The following is an 18,154-nucleotide window of genomic DNA, read 5'->3' on the forward strand; positions in this document are numbered from 1 at the left end:
TGGTCAGCCACAGGACGATCCCGGGACACTTCAAAAGGCTCTTCATTGCAGGGTACTGAGCAGACACCTGGAATGGATGGTCCCTCGATTCCGAGGGTCGCAGCTCCTTCGCAGGGCTCCTCCAGGACAGCAGCAGAAGTTGGTTGCCAGGGCTCCTTCAGTCCTTCAGCTTCAGTCGGGTCTCTTCGCAGGTCTCACAGCTGAATAGGATACTTGGCTCCTTCAGGTTACTCCAGGATCTGTGAGGAATGGGTGCAGGGGTCATTTTCTTATCCAAAAAGCCAATTAAGAGCAGCTGCTCTCACTAGCCAATGACAGGACTAGCCCTCATACACATCCCAGCAATGTCCAATCGGGACCACTGGCTGGAACATTTATGCATACCACTCAGACACACTGAAACCAGTTTGTGGATTGGGACCAGACAGTCCCAGCCCACATCCTGTATGCAAACACACACTGCCCTCCAGTTGCCCGCTAAAAGCTTCTGCTGTCCCTGGCACTGGAAGTCCTTATACCGATCTCGGGCCAGGAAGATGGCTAAAGAACAAGATGGCAAAAGGACCAGCGAAAAATCTCGTGGCACTGCCATGTTAGACCGGTAGCCACAGTTAGTAGCCAAACGTGAACGTGTTAAGGCTGAAACAAGTCCCAAAAAAGTGGGGAAAAGCCACTGCTGCCACCAACTTGTCCTTTTAGCACACCTAGAGTAACCAAAAATCCCCTAGTGAGTCTAGGGCAAAACAAAAATGTACTACAGTGTAAGCTGCATTGTACTGTTTCCCAGTACTGACAGCCCAAAGGATGTCAGTTTCCCCAAAGGCAGTGTAGTGAAGACTTCACTGCACTGCAAAAAGTACAGGTCAGATTAAAAAATAAAAGCAACAAAGTGTGGGGGTTCCATAAAGATGGAAGGAAAGGTGCAGTAAAGAGATCTTCCCTAACATTCGGTTAAGAAATCACTTAGTAAACCAACCCTGTTACCAGGATACTTTTCTGAATAGTGAAACAAAAATTCATGGAACAGTATGAACCTATAACTACATTAAGGATGACCCTCAGTTATACTAGGTGAGTAAGACCTAAAGCGGGTGGCACCAGCTTCCAATATCTAGCCCCAAAGAACTGGAACGCACTCCCTACAGCACTAAGAAATGAGAAATCCTATACTGTGTTCAGAAAAATGCTTAAAACAAAACTGTTTAACTAATTATGCTGCACCTACAAATGTACCTAAACTGAACTCTGACCATGATTAACTGTAACCGTCTAACCAACATGTAACCTGCCTCTTACCTCTGCACCATTATGTAAGCAGACCAAGAGCATGGCACAGCCTGTATGTAACTAATCTATGTAATCAACAAGCATTCTGTAACAAGCGCTACGATGCCCCAGGGCCGATCAGCGCTATACAAAACCAAATAAATTTAAAAAAAAATGTATTAAAGTTGCTTTTCAGATCAGTGGAACACAGACTAAGGTAAGCAAGAACTCTTTACACTAGTTTAGTATTGCACCAGGTAGACCAAAGTCGGCTAAACCCACATTAATAGCTGTGTGCCATTCTGAATAAGTAAAGGTATGTTAAACCCAAGGCAGGTTTATTTAGACAGGCTAAACGGGCCAGGGGACTCCCAACCCAGCTGATCTTATATATTTATATCCTAACCGAAATAAAGTGAAGCCAACAGAATTAACTTTTGGGACGTGGGGGACCAATTCACAGGTGAGTAAGATAACCTTATATGGCAAAAACACATTCAAAGGATAGTATGAAGTTTAGTAACTGCTCACATTTCAGACAGTTACCAACCAACTCTTTCACAAGTAACTTTTTAACACTTGTTATACTTTTCATGAATGAATCCTTTTCTTATCCAGTCCTTCCCTAGTCTATTGCATGAGTTCTCTTGGGGTGAGTCAGAAGAGGGACCCTAGTGGTCTAGGGGCCAGCTGTGGGCAGGTTGAGATGGGGTTCAGTTGCAGGAAAAGTTAGAGTTCCTGAGGAAGTATCTTCAAAACAATTGTATTTTACTTTGTTAGTTAGGGTCCTGGGACTTCAGAGAAGATGCCCTAGAGGGATTCCAGCATTGGGCCTGGGTGAACTGGATGAGAGGACTCCCAATCACAGGAATAGCCCCTAAAGCTTCACAGGAATCGCAAAAGGTTTCAGGTAAGTAATACCCCAGCCAACACAATACCTCAGCACAGAACATTTGCAGCAGGACGTCTTCAGGATCTGCAACCAAAAACCTGGTCCATGAATTCCTTGTCGTGAAGACCTGACACTGGAAGGGAATTCAAAGCCGTGATCAGCGGCAGGGGTTTCTTCGTGGCTGGATGTGGTTCTGTGGTTTTGGCGCCCTTTTCAGGAGCCAGGAGAAGACTGAATATCGCTGGTCGGATTCTCGTCGCTAATCTGGCCCAGCACTCTGGTAAGGGGACTTCAAGGATTCAAATGTAGTCTCTGGAGATCCAGCAGGATGCCACCAACATTTCAGCGCGATTCAGACTTTGGAAGACAGTGCACCGCCTAATGTTATGTTATTCAGATTTATAAGGCGCCAAAGCCCGCAGGCAACCAGGCGCCGAAAGACATAAGTAGCCGGGGGAACTAGAGATTTTATCCTAACTTCACAAGATTGTCTAACTGTTTGCGAAAGAGAAGATGATCTTCAATCTTACGTATCCTAGGTGGTAAGGTATTCCAGGCTTGTGCGCCCCGAACATGGAAGGCCCGCCCCAGTCCTCGGGATCTTTTTGTCTGTGGCAATACCAACAGGGAGCCCTCCATTGATCTTAAGCATCTGCTCGGTTGATAGGTATTGATCTTCTTCAAATATAAGGGAGCATTGCCGAAGATACATTTGACATGTAGTAAGCAGTTTAAATTGAATGCTAGCTGCCACCGGGAGCCAGTGGAGTTTTTTTCTTGCAGCGCTAGTTGGTTCAAAACTTCATCTGGAAGATGATTTGTACCGCTGCATTTTGTATTTTCTGCAATTGTTCAATATTGGCCTTACTGGCTCCTCCTAGTAAGGCATTACAATAGTCCACGCGTGGCCGAATCACTGCTCTTACAAGTTTTATACGGTTTTCCACCGATATTAGCGGGGCTACTTGTCTAAGTACCTTTTAAATGGTAGTTGGTGTTGGTAGAAATGGCTGTAACATGTGCCTCACTTTCAAGACTTTCTCCATATAGGTGCCCAGGGTCTTGACTTTCTGCACATTTATGGCTCGAGGTCCCAGGGTATTTGGGTATTGCAGCCCGGCAAGGTCGCAGCACGTCAAGGGATGGCTCAAAATGCAGGTCCTCGTGAGTCTAGTGGGTCTCGCAGGGGTCTGGGTCCCCAGGTCGCTTGAAAGGAAGGTTAACAGCATGCTCCGGTTACACAGCGAGCTGTCCGGTCGCTGAAAATCGATGCAGCTGTCCTTCATCTTCCTCTTCGGGTTCAGCTCCAGTGGTCCACTTGTCAGCCACTTCCAAGTTCAGAGTGTTTAACAGTAACTACAGCACAACTTCTGCATTCTTATCCTGCATTTTACAGTACAACAAGAGGTGGTCTGGCTGTCCAATCAGGACAACCAGCCCCCCACTGGGAGTTGGTTCCTTTCTCGCAAGGTGAAAGACAAAGGGCTGCAGAGTTTTGGACTCCTTCGCCTCCTGCCTTCTCAGACACACTGGAGCCTGGGTGGGGAATCCAAAGGATTCCTGCCGAAGAGGTTGTTCTCGCCTAGAATGGCAGGGGAAGACTTCAGAAACAGCAAGCACACAAGTAATTATGAAAAAAGGAGCCCACCATTTTAGCAAAATGGTGGCCCTTCTGTGCATTACTGAGGCTGAGTTAACAGCCTGCAAGAAATAGATTAAAAGTCATGGAGGTAAAACCACTGCCACCAGCCATTCATGTAAACTCACAATTGTAGCAGCATTTTACAAGGTGAGTAAGCAAAGGGATACATTTTATCCCCCAGCACTCCACTTAAGGTGGGGTGTGCTGGCTCACTATATGGAATGTAAAGGGGGATGAAAATCCCTCTTTGCTACTTCAGAACCATAGTTAACCCAAATACATGAAAGAGAAATTAACAGGGGAGCCCATAGGGGCAACCCAGCCTAGCCCAAAAGTTATAGGAAAATCACTCCAACCAAACGCTATGGAGCGACTTAAAAAGGTCACCCATTAAAAGAGTACAATGCTAAATGAGAGGGGGGGGGGGAGATTCCTCTTCACCTAGACACAAGGGAAAATAATTACTGAGTCCAAGCAAAAGGTTCCGGGGGTTGACGTAGGTCAGGAAGATTCATCATAAAATGAAAATCTTATCTAACAATCCCTATCTAGTATAGGGAAGATTGCATAGCTTTGGGGCGAGGTGCAACAGGTAGTACGTTTTGTAACCCTTAGTGCATGTAGTTTTATTGTGTTTCTAAATTATCTTAGATGTTCACGGTTTTATCTAATGGCGTCCGTCTTTTGGTTTGCAAGCAACTAGCCAGGCATGAAGCTGCTCATAAGTTTGCACATACGGCACACCAGTTTCTTCAGCAATAGTGTGGATGGCATGGTCTCATCATTCGTGGTCACTGGTGTGAATTCTGGGCAGCGAGGGTGGGTGAGATTTATTGCAGTGTGCCACAATGAATGCTGCTGGCTTCCTTGGTATATTTGACCGGTAGGTGTGTTGCGCCTGGGCATTTAGTTTGTCAGGTGAGTCGATGCTTATGCTGTCGTTGGAGGTGGTGCAAGGTTCATTGTGGAGTGCCTCAGCGAGCTGCTGGCTTTCATACAATATTTATCGGGTGTTGGTGATGTTGTGCGTGGGGTGACAGTTTGTGAGGTGCTGCGAACGCTGCCTGCATCAATTCTGTGTTTGGTGTATAGGGATGTTAAGTTCAGCATTGTAGTTTAGAGAGGGGGTGGAGTTCAGGGGTGAGTTGAGTAGAGCCATGTTTTTATGGCCTTTCTGAATTTCAGGTGATTTTCAGTGTTGCGAATGTGTAGGTGTAGAGAGTTCCAGATAATTGGCGTTTGGACCGAGAATAAGGATCTGCAGAGTCTGGCTTGTGGGGACTTAGTTCTTGCCTTCAGTCGCGCTGTCTCACTTGAGACTTGCACCGGCTTACTTTCTGAGTTGATTTCAACTCCCTTTGCACAGGCTTAACAGTGTTGCTACAAGTGATTTTTCTGAACTCTCGAACTTTGTGCAAAAATTTTATCCAAGAAGTGCATCAGAACTATAGACTTTGTCCAAATGACGTTGGCTGTCCTGGCTCCCTAAAAGCAGTCTTCTAAATCCATTGACTTTGGCATTGCTTGTCCCTCGTAGGTTGTAGCTTGTTGTGTACGGTTAGTGCTGGGAAAGGCTGATCTAGACTTCATTGGAGGATTCAGTTGTCCTCACCTTTTCTGAGAAACTGTTCTAACCTTTTTTTACTTCCCTAACCTTCCTTTCTGTAACTCCGTCTACAAAAGTGTATTGGTGTGATATATAAATGCAAATCCTATCCTTGTGATTGAAGTCCCCTAAGCGTGGAGAAGTGTATTCAGCATATCCAAAGATCATCCACTAGCTATATTCATTCTGAAAATAATTTCAAAGTTCACTTGAATTGTTGCAACCAATTGCCTTTTTAAAGAATGCTTATTTAAAACAGTGTTTTTTTCGCTACTTGGAGACTGATTTCATCTACAGCTCATATTTACCCCTCTTGAGATGGGCCTGGCTGCTCAGTCACACTACTAACTTGTGTAGTACAGACCTATACCAAAAGGTGGGTTACCTAATACCAAGCAGATGAGTCTTGTGTAGTCTGTGTGACTGCACCAATTCTTATCTAACACTTTTGTCTTCTCTAAACTGGACTACCGTGCCAGCATCCTCTTTGGTCCCCCTACTATGCTTTCCGTCTTCTAGACAAGATCATTAACTTCACTAACAGGACTCTTTGAACTCCCCCACTTCACAAGTTGTTCCTCGTATCGTCACCAGGCTGCGGTGCAAAACTGGGCCAGGTGTAAATTTCTTCTCCTGGTTCACAAATCTATCCGTGCCAAGGCACCACTGTATCTATACTCTACTCTATCCAACACTGCAAGCCTTCTCGTAATGTCCACACTGCCTACTTTACAACCTTTGGGGCTCCTTGCCATCCCTGTGCTTGCTCTCGCTTCCGCTCTTTCTCTCTTCTTGCTCCACTCCGTTGTCTTCCTCTGGATATCTGAGAAACAGTCCCTATGGATTGTTCAAAAATCAAAACGCCTACCTCCTTGTCTGAGTATCTATCTTAAACTACCTCATCTGCCTGCTAGCTGACTTTTTTCTCTCGCTTCTAACCTGCCTCCGTGCATCACTTCATCAATTTCGTCACTCACATCCAGAGCACAGCTGGCGTAAAGCCTACCTGCCCTAGTCGGGCATAAAGTCACTTGCCCCCTTCAATTCTCCATATACACACTGCGTAAAATTGCTTACTTGCCAAGAGTTCTGTTGCTAGTAGTGATTGCACATCTTGAAGCCTATCTGTAAATCTTAGCCATAAAATCCCTGCTGTTTGAATGTATTGCACTGAGGATTCAGTGCAATACACATACACATTGACTGTGAAGTTTCCATAGCATGTGAATGTAGAGGCTTGTTGCTGATAAATTACCTCTTGCTGTAGCTCATGTGAGGCTGGATGTGAGGATGGATGGCAAAATTAGCTGGAAGCTTTCAATGGCAACATTTGTCTATTGGACAACACTGGCTACATGGTTTGCCACAGCAGTTCTCATCCCATCTTCACCATTTAACCAAATGTGAAGATCCTTCACAAATTGGTGTCTTCTTCTCTGGTTCCGTTTGTCAAAATTGCGAGACCCTAAAAATAAACTATTTGACTACGCTGTGGCACAGTTCCTTAACATTTAACACTGTGTTGGGACCAGTTAGGACAGAAGAGTTGCCCTATCTCTTTGGAAAACGATTTTTTTTGTTTTGCTTTTGTGCAGTTTATGTTCTGGCCTATAAAAGGCTGCATGGTGTGAACGGGTTCTAGCTCTGTTCTAATATTCCGCTGTCCTACAAGTTTTTTTTTCTAGAGCCATCCCCACATAGGTCTTTGCCAGCAAGTATAAAGCACAAATTGTGCCCGTTTGATAGGCAGCTATTAAATAACATTGTAACAATTGTTGCCATTTGCTAGTTGTATACGTGGGATTATCTTAATGTATTGTATAAATGTGTTGACAGCACCTGGGTGCAATACCAGAAGAGAATATCGACTTTCAGGAGATGATTTGCCCCGCCTGCATGAATCACTGCCATTTTCTCTGGGCCTATGCTGCAACGCTGTCAGGTAGGAGACTTCCGTTCGAGTTGGGTGCCTAGCTGAAGATTTGTTTTTATTATGAATGATTGCTAACGTTATTTGTGTGTAGGAGATGCCTGGTTAGTAGCTTGGAATGTTTACGTGTGTGTTTAATGTGTAAAATATAAAACGCCAGCAAAGTTATGAGTTTTAAAAAAAAGCTGGAAAAATCCTTCCACCTAAAATGTGGAAGAATAACCCATCTGAGCTAAATTGCACCTGCCAGTTTTTACCAAACTTCTAAGGCTAATTATCTTTGATTCACTGGATGGTTGGATAACATTTTTGTTGGAGAATTCTAATTTCTGTGCCAATTCCCTTCAGCATCAGAGACCCCCAGCTCTTTTGTTGGACTTTAGGACTTTTTAATTTTAACCCTGCATTTAGGGAGCCTTTTGTATCACTCTTTCGTGTGTTTTGATCTGAGTTGGATTGTGTCGCCTCTGTTTTTGGGAGTCTGACAAACATCATAGGCATCTACTTTTTGTATGGTGAGACACAGCACCTTCAGTGCAGTGTCACTGAGGTCCTTTGGATTTCTCTTAAGGTTTAAATACCTTTTCTTGTGTGAACTACAGTTGCCAAGAATAGTAAAGTGAAATTGACTTTACTTACCTTTTCCCTTTGTAGGTCCAGCACACCCCATTTTATGTGGTGTGCTGGGGGACGGGGGGGGTTACATAGTAGCCCCTTATCCCACATTCTCATGTAACATTTTTTTTGTTACAAATTTTCCCAAAACTAATGTTCATGCTGGACCCCTCCATGACATTTTGGGGAAATGTGTTCATTTGAAACCAGAAAACATTTTCAGCATACTCCCATCCATCTTTCTGTAGAGAAAAGGTGAATCGATTGAAACAGTTGAACACATTTACACCAAATAGGTAGGACCGGAGAAGAGTCACACTTTGGATACAGGGCTCCAACTATTGGTAGAGGCCTGAACCACACAAGTATGTTGGTAGCAATGACTGAGCAACCAGGCTTCCCTTAAGAGGGAGAACAGGGCTGTAGGTGGTACAAAGAACTTAGAGTATGCACATAGCCCAAAGAAACACGCGAACACACTAGGTTAAATAAAAAATATTTAATTTTATATATACACCAAGGTAAGTACTAGAACATTCAAGAAGTAACTTTAGAAAAAACAATGCATTATTCACAATATGAAAATCACTTTAATATTTTCAACATGGCAGTATGCAATTTCAAAGGTAAGTAATACTTTTGTAATAACTTTTCATAATAAGAGTATTCTCAGAAATGTGTTAATTCCCTTCTACCTTAGAGACCCCGAGCACTTTTTTCTGGATTTTAGGACTTTTAATTTTTAATCTGAAGAGTGAGACCTTTTTCCCACTCTCTCATGCATTTCTGTTTAATTGACTTTCTTTTCACTTTAGAGCCTGACCAACTCCATAGGCATTATCTTTTACATTGTGACACACAGCACCTTCAGTGCAGTGGCACAGGGAAGTCTTTCTAATTTCCCACAGGTTTAAATACCTTCTCTTTGATAACTACTGTTTCCAAGCGCAGTAAAGTGAAATTGACTTTACTAACATGTGTAACTTTCTAGACCCAGCAAACACCATCTTACAATAGGGTGCTGGAGGGGTTACTTAGTATCACCCTTTGTCTAGTTTCTCAAGCAACATTTTTGTTACCCTTTCTACAATTAAAGGCTGATGGCAGCGGTTTCCTTTTTAATAACATTGAGTGTATTTACCGTGGGCTGCGTTCGCAGCTGCAGTAAGGCACCCAGGGCACGGTTGTCTTTTTCGCCATTTCTTGTTGGAAAGGTCCTTCTTGAGATTTACTCTGCGTGCCAAACCATGTTTGGTCCCTTTGTTTTGCCTTAGACGGGTTTCAGTACTGAAACCAGCCTCCTGGTTCCAGTGTCTCTGGCAGGGGAGGAAGCGAGGGAGGTGCCCGAAACACCCTGTCCTTGGTCTCCTTGCTTACCTGAATGCACCCAGTGCTGATTTGGCTGGCTGGCTGTCCTTGTAGGACAGCCACCCTGCTGTGTGAGTGACAGCTAGGCTGTGCATGAATGGGAGCAACCTGCATAAAAAAGACAAGGTTTCTTGGGCAGAGTCTACCACTGGAACATCCGACAAAGTAATCTTGAAGAGAAGCTTGCTGTACCCTCCTCGACCGTTTAACTGCCTGGTGAAGCCGTGCTGCAGTGCTGAAGCTCCAATTCTGAATCGACTAGAGAAGCCCCGGAACGGTCAACCTCTTCCCTTGGTTTGGTGGGACCAACTATAACCCCAAAACTTTGCTGGAGTACCTTCCCCAACTGGCTGTACTACTTTGCTGCTGCTGAAACTTGAGTGCCACAGGTTTAGAAATCCATAGTCTAGTACATTGTCTTTAAGCCGGACCAGAGCTCCAGGAAGATCCCGAGGACCCTCCCGAAGCAGGAACACCCAAGCCCGAGTCACCTTACCAGAGTGCTGGACTCCAGAAGCAAGGGAAGCCCATCGAGTGTCCATCATATGTGGTGGTACTGTTTGCCGATAGCTGAAACCGCGAAGTGCAGCTGAACTGAAAAGCACCCGTAGCCGCCGCCGCCGCCCTTCGAACTGCAGTGCAGGAGTCCTCCAGTCGTCCACCCTCTTGTCCCTACAACTGAGGCCCAGGAACCCAAGATCAGCAACTCTGCAACCAGGACAGAAGTCAGCTGGATCCTCTTCTTCAAACCCAAGGTACTGTGCTGACTAAGGAGGTCAGTAGCTTGCATTATCTCACTTGAGAGTTGCAGCAGTTGCTTTTTGCAGAGTTGATTTCAGCTCTGACCCTCACAAGCAAACGTGATTCCTTACAAACTCTAGCTTTGCAAGACTTTTGTGCAAGACTTTTGTGCTATCTAAACAAAGTGCCTCAGCTCCATAGACTTTGTTCAAATTGACCTTGGCTATCCTGGCTCCCTGCAGACTCTTCTGACCCATTGTTTTTGATTCTAACTGTCCCTCATCGGTGGTGCATATGTTTACCTTGCATTGCTGGGAAAGATTTAATCTAAACTTCATTGGGAGTGAAAAGTGCTCACATGCTCTGAGAACCTGTTAACCTTTCTCCTTCCCTAACCTTTTTCCTTTTTCACAACCTCAGAATTTATTAAGTACCAAAAGGTGAGTGCCAACACTGCCTAGTAATTGAAGTCACCCCAGGGTCTGGGAAATGTATTGTCAGCATCTCAGAGTAGCTACTTGCTTATTCTAAATCTGAGAAAGTGGTATGAAGTTTATTTTGATTGTTGCATATTGCCTTTTTAAAGAAGGCTTATTTAAAAATGACCAATAAGTAATCATTTTACTAGAAAACCTTGGATTTCGATGCTGCAGCTCACATTTACCCCTCTCAAAATAAGTCTGGCTGCTCAGTCACTCTACCAACTTGTGTAGTATAAACCTATACGGTGTAGTCTCCCACAGGGTTACTGCATACAATCTTGCCTAACAAGGGAGCCTAGTGGTCTAGGTGCCAGCTGTAGGCAGGTTGAGGCAGGGTTCAGTTGCAGGAAAGTCAAAGTTCCAGAAGATATTATCTTCTTTAAACAAGTATGCACTTTGGAGTTAATTGTTTAGGGACTTTTGAGAAGGCTCCCTATATTAGGTCTGGGCAGGTGGTATGGGCAAACTCCTAACCACACAATCACTCACTCGGCCTCACAGGATGCACACCAGACTTAAGGAAAGTATTACCCAAGCCCACACAGTATGTTGGGAGAAAAGAGCGGAGTGGATGCCTTCAGGATGCAGCAACACGCCCCAAACCCTGGTTTCTTGGTCTGGAGACGAAAGAATTGGACGCTGTGTTGGGTAAGAATTGGTGCAGTCACACTGTGTGAGACGACACAAGACATATCTGCTTGGTATTAGGTAACCCACCTTTTGGTATAGGTCTGTTTTACACAAGTTGGTAGTGTGACTGCGCAGCCAGGCCTATCTTGAGAGGGATAAATGTGAGCTGTACAGATTAAATCGGTCCATACAAGTAACACAGTAACACTGTCTCAAGGTTTCAGTTATACATATATTTACCTTTGGTGGACTTCAATTTGTATCGTTTTGCTCAGAATTTGTATTGTAATTTGTATCCTTATATTTTCAAGAGATGATCACTATATTGTGAGAGAATAGCTGGGTCGTATTGGAGGTTTCTCAACACGTGTATCCCCGTGTGTTTTTGATGGTTCTTCAAGAGATTTCTTGATGGACTGCTTAGTTAGTTAGGAAACAGTCGTTTTCCTTTGGTACCAGAGATCCCAGCATATTGTTGTTGGGTAGTTCTTAAGCAAACAATGTTTAATATATTCTTTTTTAGTTAAAATGTATTTGTGCTTCCTCTTATTGTCAGTCTGCTGTAAGCCGGTTTTGCCTTGGGAAACGTTTGTATGCCTTTCATTACGCAAATTGAACATAACGAGGACCGGCGTACAGCGAAGAGTTCGTGAAAGACAATTATTAAAACTGAAAAGGTAACAGTACCAAAGGCATACAAACGTTTCCCAAGGTGAAAACGGCTTACAGCAGACTGACTAAAAGTTAAACTGAGGAAGCACAAACACATTTTTTGAACTAAAAAGGAATACATTAACATTGAATGCTTAAGAACTACCCAACAACAATATGCTGTGATCTCTGGTACCAAAAGAAAACGCCTCGGTAAGTGCTATTTTTTTAAATAAAAATAAACACTAGCTGCGTTTTTCTTTCCAGGTTTCTCAGGCTCCTCCGGCTCGGGGGAGCCTGAGAAACTCGGAAAGAAAAACTGCAGCGTTTTCAAACACAACCGCGTGTTTTTCTGCCTTCCTTGGCTTTCACTTTGGGTCTCCGGTGCTCCCCCAGGAGAGCACCGGAGACCCAAAGTGAAAGCCAAGCCAGGCAGAAACGCACACGGTTGTGTTTACATGCTGCGGTGTTTCTGCCTACAGCTGATTTCCCATTTGGGGCTCTCGGGCTCCCCATGGGGGGCCCCCGAGAGCCCCAAATGGGAAATGCTAAATGCTGCAGTGTTTCTGCCTAAATCTGCTTTCCCATTTGGGGCTCTCGGGCTCCCTGTGGGGAGCCCGGGGAGCCAGAGAGCCCCAAATGGGAAAGCAGATTTAGGCAGAAACACAACACGTTGTTTGAAAACGCTGCGGTTTTTCTTTCCAAGTGTCTCAGGCTCCTCTGAGCCTGAGAAACTTGGAAAGAAAAACCGCAGCGTTTTCAAACACAATAACGTTGTATTTGTTTGCAATCGCTTCAAAAGCTACCGCAAACACAAATACGTTTTGAAGCTGCGGTTTTATATCTAGGTTTTCCGGGCTCCTCCAGCCCAGAAAACTTAGAAAAAAAAACGCAGCTAGTGTTTATTTTTATTAAAAAAAAATAGCACTTACCGAGATGCAGCTGCAGCTTTTCTGCCTGTAGTCTGCGGTCCCCGTCCTCCGCGTACAGCACCAATGAAGGAAAAGCCACCCATTGGTAGCTTTTGTTTACTCCAGCTGGCTGGCTTTTCCTTCATTAGTGCCGCAAAAGCCAGCACCGGCGGGCATCCATTTCACAAAATGGATGCGCCCATGTGCTTGCTTTTTGCACATTTTGAGCTTGAATAGCTCAAAACTTTACATAGGAACTTTAAAAAAAAGTGCTAGTATATTTTTTTTAATATTGCCTATCTATTTTTGAAATAAAAATTTTAGGCGAACCATCCCTTTAACACTTGCTAGCCTGGCTCCCAGAATGACTCTTCTCTCTGACAATTACCTTCCGTCCTGGAAAGGGTCAACTTATTTTGAATCGGGGGTTCAAAAGTACTCACATGCTACAGAATATTTGTTACCTTTTGTATTATTCTAATAGCCCTTTTCTTTGACGCCCAACTCAGTATTGCTCTAAATGTACCAGTGATATATTAATGTCCACAGTGTCTTAGCTATTGAAGTCACTTGAGGGTGTAGGAAGTCTGTGTGCCATCCCAAATGGGTAATTGCTGATTTGAGAGCAACTAAGAGTATGCATTTTGGAGTGTATTTGTGTGTTACCTATAAGGCTTATTCAAACCGACTATTAAATTAATAATTGTTTAATCAAGGAACCTTGAGTGTAAGTATTTCTTGCTCACATTGACCCCTCTTGAGATAGGCCTGGCTGCTCAACCACACTACCAACATGTGTAGTACAGACTTATACCAAAGGTTGGGTTCCTATTACCAGGAGGTCAAGGTTGTTCTAGTGCAGCCTAAGCGTACTGCACCAAATCTTACCCAACAGTAGGCCTGTACTATGCAAGTTGGTAGTGTGACTGAGCAGCCAGGCTCATCTCAAGAGGGGTAAATGTGAGCTTTAAAGCTTTAGCAATGAAATTCACAAATACAAGTGGCCAAGTAACACTTGTACTCAAGGGTTCAGTTATAAATATTTATTTATAGTTATAAATATTTAACATCAAATTTTAAATGAGCATCCTTTAAAAAGGGCAATATATGTAACAATGAAATATACTTCAAAGCCTTACTTTAAAAACTTCAAGAATCAGCATAAGTTTCGGGGCTACTCTGTAGAGATGCTTTTTACACACTTCCTACACCCGGGGGTGACTTCATTCACAAGGACAGTAATGGCATTTATATATCAGTAGCACACTTTGCAGATTCAGAGGTTGCAGAAAGGCAAGGTTAAAGGAAGGAAAAAGGTTAAATCTATTCTCAGGGCATGGGAGTATACTTAAATCTCCCAATGCAGTCTAGACAAAACCTTTCCCAGCAATAACAGTCTAAAAACAAGTCATCACCTCTGAGGGACAGAAACTATCAGTCAATGGATTAGAAGAGTCTGCAGGGAGCCAGGACAGCCAAAGTCAATTGAAGCACAGTCTATGGAGCTGGGGCACTTCGTAGGTAATAAAAGTCTTGCACAAAGTTAGAGAGTTTTGTAGAAAATCACTAAGGTCACAAGCTGTTGATTGCAACTCTGCTTTCCACAAGTCTAACAAAAGTAGCTACTGCAAGTTCAACTGAGAAGAGCAAAGCTAAAGACACTTGCGAAAGTACCCCAAGTCTGAACAGTACCTCTGGTTTGAAGAAGAGTGGTCCAGTTGGATTCTGTCTTGTTGCAAATTGTTGGGTTCCTGAGCCTCCGTCATGGGGACAAGGGGGAGGACGTCTTGAGGACTCCTGCGGCAGCAATTTGGAAGTAGTCTGCAGCTACATGCTCTTTTCAGGTCAGCTGCACTTTGCGGTATCTGCACGCGGTAAACGGCACCACTGCAGATTTTGGATACTGTTTGGGCTTCCTTCACTCCGAGTCCTGCACTGACTTGAGCTCATGGCTGGATTGCAGACGTTGCACTTGATTTCTCGACTCCTGGCACTCTGTTCCTGCAGCAGCGAAGAATTACAGCCAGTCGGGGAAGATGGTCCAGTGGAGTTTGTCTCGGGGTTAGTTCGACCCACTAACCCAAGGGAAGAAATCGTCCCTTCCGGAGCTTCTCTTGTCGATCAGAAAAAGGAGTTTCAGCACAGCAGCAGGGCTTCTCCGGGCAATTCAAAGGTCCAGGAGAATGCAGCAAGCTTGTGGTTTCTCCGTCGGGTGTTTTTCCGAGTGGTCGACTCTGCCTTTTGGGAACCTCTTACTTCCTGCCCTTCCAGACACACTGGATCCAGAGGCGGGTTTCAGGACTGAAGCCTGCAAAAGGAACAAACTGCTCAAACATGGCTTGGCATGCAGAGTAAAACCCAAGAAAGACCTCAAACAGAAAATGGTGAAAAAAAGACTGAGCCATTTTGACAAAATGGTCACCCATGGGTGCTAGACTGCAGCTGAGGATTCAGCCTGCGGAAGAAAAGCACAATGGTAGGAAAAACTGCCATCAGCCATTTAAACTAGTGGAGGAAGCTTACAAAATGTTACATGAATATGTAGGATATTGGGTTACTAGGTAACCCCCCACAGCACTCCACATAAAATGGTGTGTGCTGGACCTACAAAGTGAAAAGGTAAGCAAAGTCGATCTCGCTGAAGGTGCTGTCACCATACAAAAAGAAGATGCCTATGCAGTTTACCTCCTCCCCGTCTCCCTTCCCGGCCCTCTGTAACTCAATGGCCACACACTTTGCCACAATCTCAGGACATCCGGAACTCCCTTGTCACTCGCCTTCCTCCTCCCCATCACACCGTAAGAAGTTACCAGAGTTTTCTGCTTCATGATGGTCGCTTCTAAACCTGTTTCCCCTTGCTCCATCCTTACCCCCTCACGTGCTGATTTAATTATTTTTGCCACTGGATCTTTTACCTGCCCCCCTCAAGACCTCCCTTGTACACCCCCTCGACCCCCCCCCCAAAAAAAATCTCCAGCGGCAGACCTTACCTGTCCTGCTAACTACACCCTATTTCCATCACCCCCTTCCTGGGTAAACTGCTTGGCAAGCTTGCCTTGCCCCTGCTTTACTCACACTGAACGTCCCAATTTCATCCTGGGCACCTTCTCCTCTCCAACTTCCTTTTCCACCTGTGGCGTCCCCCAAGGTTCTATCCTTTCCCCTTGGCTCTTTAATATCTATCTTGCTCTGCTGGCACGCCTCATCTCCTCCCCCCCCCCCCCAACCCCCAATTTCCTGTGTTATGCAGACAGCACTCAACTCTTTCTCAAACTTCCTGCTGACCCCCTTGCACCTTCCATCATCCCTGACTGCTTATCAGCCATTCAGTCCTGGTGCACGTCTAACGATCTCTGCCTCAACGCCTGTGAAACTGAGATCCTTCCCATCGGGACCCCATGCGCCCCCTTTCTTCCCTTCACTCTGGCTTTCCTCCATGGGCCCCCCAACCCTCTGCTCCTTCCTCTGAAGCCAGAAACCTTGGAGTCATCTTCGACTCCTCCGTCTCCTTCCTCCCTCACACCCATGACATTGTCTAGAAGTCCCGCTTTCAGCTATTCCTTCTCAAAGGAATTCTTCCTTTTCTCACTTTTTCCCAGAGGCTTAAAGTTACCCGAGCCCTGGTTCTCTCTGGCTTGACTATTGCAACAGCCTCCTCCTGAATCTACCTTCTTCCACTCTGCAACGTCTCCAGCTAATCCAGAATAGGGCAGAAAGACTTATCCTTGGCCTTAAGCCCAGGGACCGCATCTCTCCTGCCCTAATGTTTTCCCTGGCTCCTGTTGGGTACGATTTTCATAGAAATGGTAAATCTTCCCGACCTGGGTCAACCCCCGAACTTTTTGCTTTACTCGTGGGGTGTTTTTCCTTAATACCCCTGTGAGTGGGAACCTTTTTCCACACCCACATAATCTTTTACTCTTTTTATGGGTGTCATTTTTCTAGACTCTCCATAGTGTCTTTTTATAGCCACTTTAAAATAAGTGCCTGTTGTTGCTGGGTTACCCTAGGGGCTCCCCTTTTAATTTTATTTTGTTAACCTTGAGAGAACTGCAGTTCCCAAGGGTAGACGGGATCTTTGTGTCCCTTTAGCATTTTATTTTGTGACTCCAGCACACCCCACCTTATGTGGGGTGTGTATACCTTCCTCCTAGCCCCAATCATTTCTTCCTTTGTTGTGTCTCACCACTTCTACGCTGATGACTCTCAACTCTTCTCTCCTTCTCTTCCTTCATCCCTGACATCCACCTTAAACTCTCGTCCTGTCTCACAGCTATCAAATCCTGGATGTCCTTCACCCTTAACACTGTTAAAACTGAAGCCTTATCCTTCCTGCCAACAACCTCCCTCCCCCTCCTTCTATTCTCCCCATCGCCTCCTCTGCCAGCAACCTCGACCTCCACTTTGACTCCAACCTCTCCTTTTCTAACCACATTCTTACCTCACGTGCCCATCACTTTCACCTCTATAACATTCGCAAAATCCGATCCTTCCACGCCACTAAACTTTACATTTCTTCTCTAATCTTTTCTCAACTCTTTTACTGCTCAACTCTCCTCTTTGGCCTTCCTGCCTCACATCTAGCCCCCCTTAAATACCTCTACTATTCTACCATCCAAGCTCTCTGCCTTCTCTCCCCTCATGATTCTATTTCCCCTTCTCTCGCCTCTCTAGACTGGCTCTCTTTTCACTCCCGAATCAAATTCAACTTTCTATGTCTTGTCTTCAAAACTCTTCGCGATCTTGCCCCACCATACCTTTACTCCCTCCTCTCGTTCTACTCTCCCTCTCGCTCACTCGGTTCAACTGATCACTTCGTACTCACTGTTCCACCTGCACCTTCCCGCTTCTGCTCCTTCCAACTCCTTGCCCCACACCACTGGAATTCTCTCCCTCCCCCCATCCACTCCATCGCCTCTTATTGTTCTGTCAGCAGCTCTAAAATCCCTACTCCAATCACCTTCCTGACTGCTCTTCTACTTCCTTCAACTGTTCTACCGTACGTTTACTCAATGATCCTGCAAATTGTTCTGCATATTGTTCTCGTTTATTTGTCTCATAACTTGTATTAATTTGCTTTGCATGTATTACCTGTTGTTCATGTAAAGCGCTTTGGCTTAAAGCGCTATATAAAATGTAATAAATACAAATGTGGAGTGCTGGGACACTAAAACTGTAACAATTCTGTTACACGGACAAGCTTACCTTCAATGTTCTTCTTTTTTGCCATTTTAGTGTTGCTTGTCCTTTCTTGTTCCTTCCCCTGACATCCAGGGCGGAAAATTACTTTGTGTGATTTTTATCTACGGTGGGAGTCCCGTGCACTCCCCGCCCAGGCTCCAGTCTGTCTGTGAAGGCAGGAAGCAAGGGAGGAGTCCAAAACTCCACAGCCTTTTGTCTTCCTCCTTGCCTGAATGGGG

The 18,154-nt window shown here is 44.8% G+C and overlaps 1 protein-coding gene across 1 annotated transcript in view; it reads left to right on the forward strand.

Moving 5' to 3' along the window:
* The window catches only part of LOC138526989 (putative E3 ubiquitin-protein ligase UBR7), a 213,777-nt gene that overhangs the window by 69,161 nt on the left and 126,462 nt on the right, over positions 1-18,154 (forward strand). The window contains exon 6 of the mRNA XM_069637960.1: positions 7,243-7,348. Coding sequence (XP_069494061.1) covers positions 7,243-7,348 — 106 coding nt within the window. The remainder of the gene's footprint in view (positions 1-7,242; positions 7,349-18,154) is intronic.

The sequence above is a fragment of the Ambystoma mexicanum genome, chromosome 14 (genome assembly GCF_040938575.1).
Source record: "Ambystoma mexicanum isolate Mex_15411 chromosome 14, UKY_AmexF1_1, whole genome shotgun sequence".
Classification (NCBI taxonomy): Eukaryota; Metazoa; Chordata; class Amphibia; order Caudata; family Ambystomatidae; genus Ambystoma; species Ambystoma mexicanum.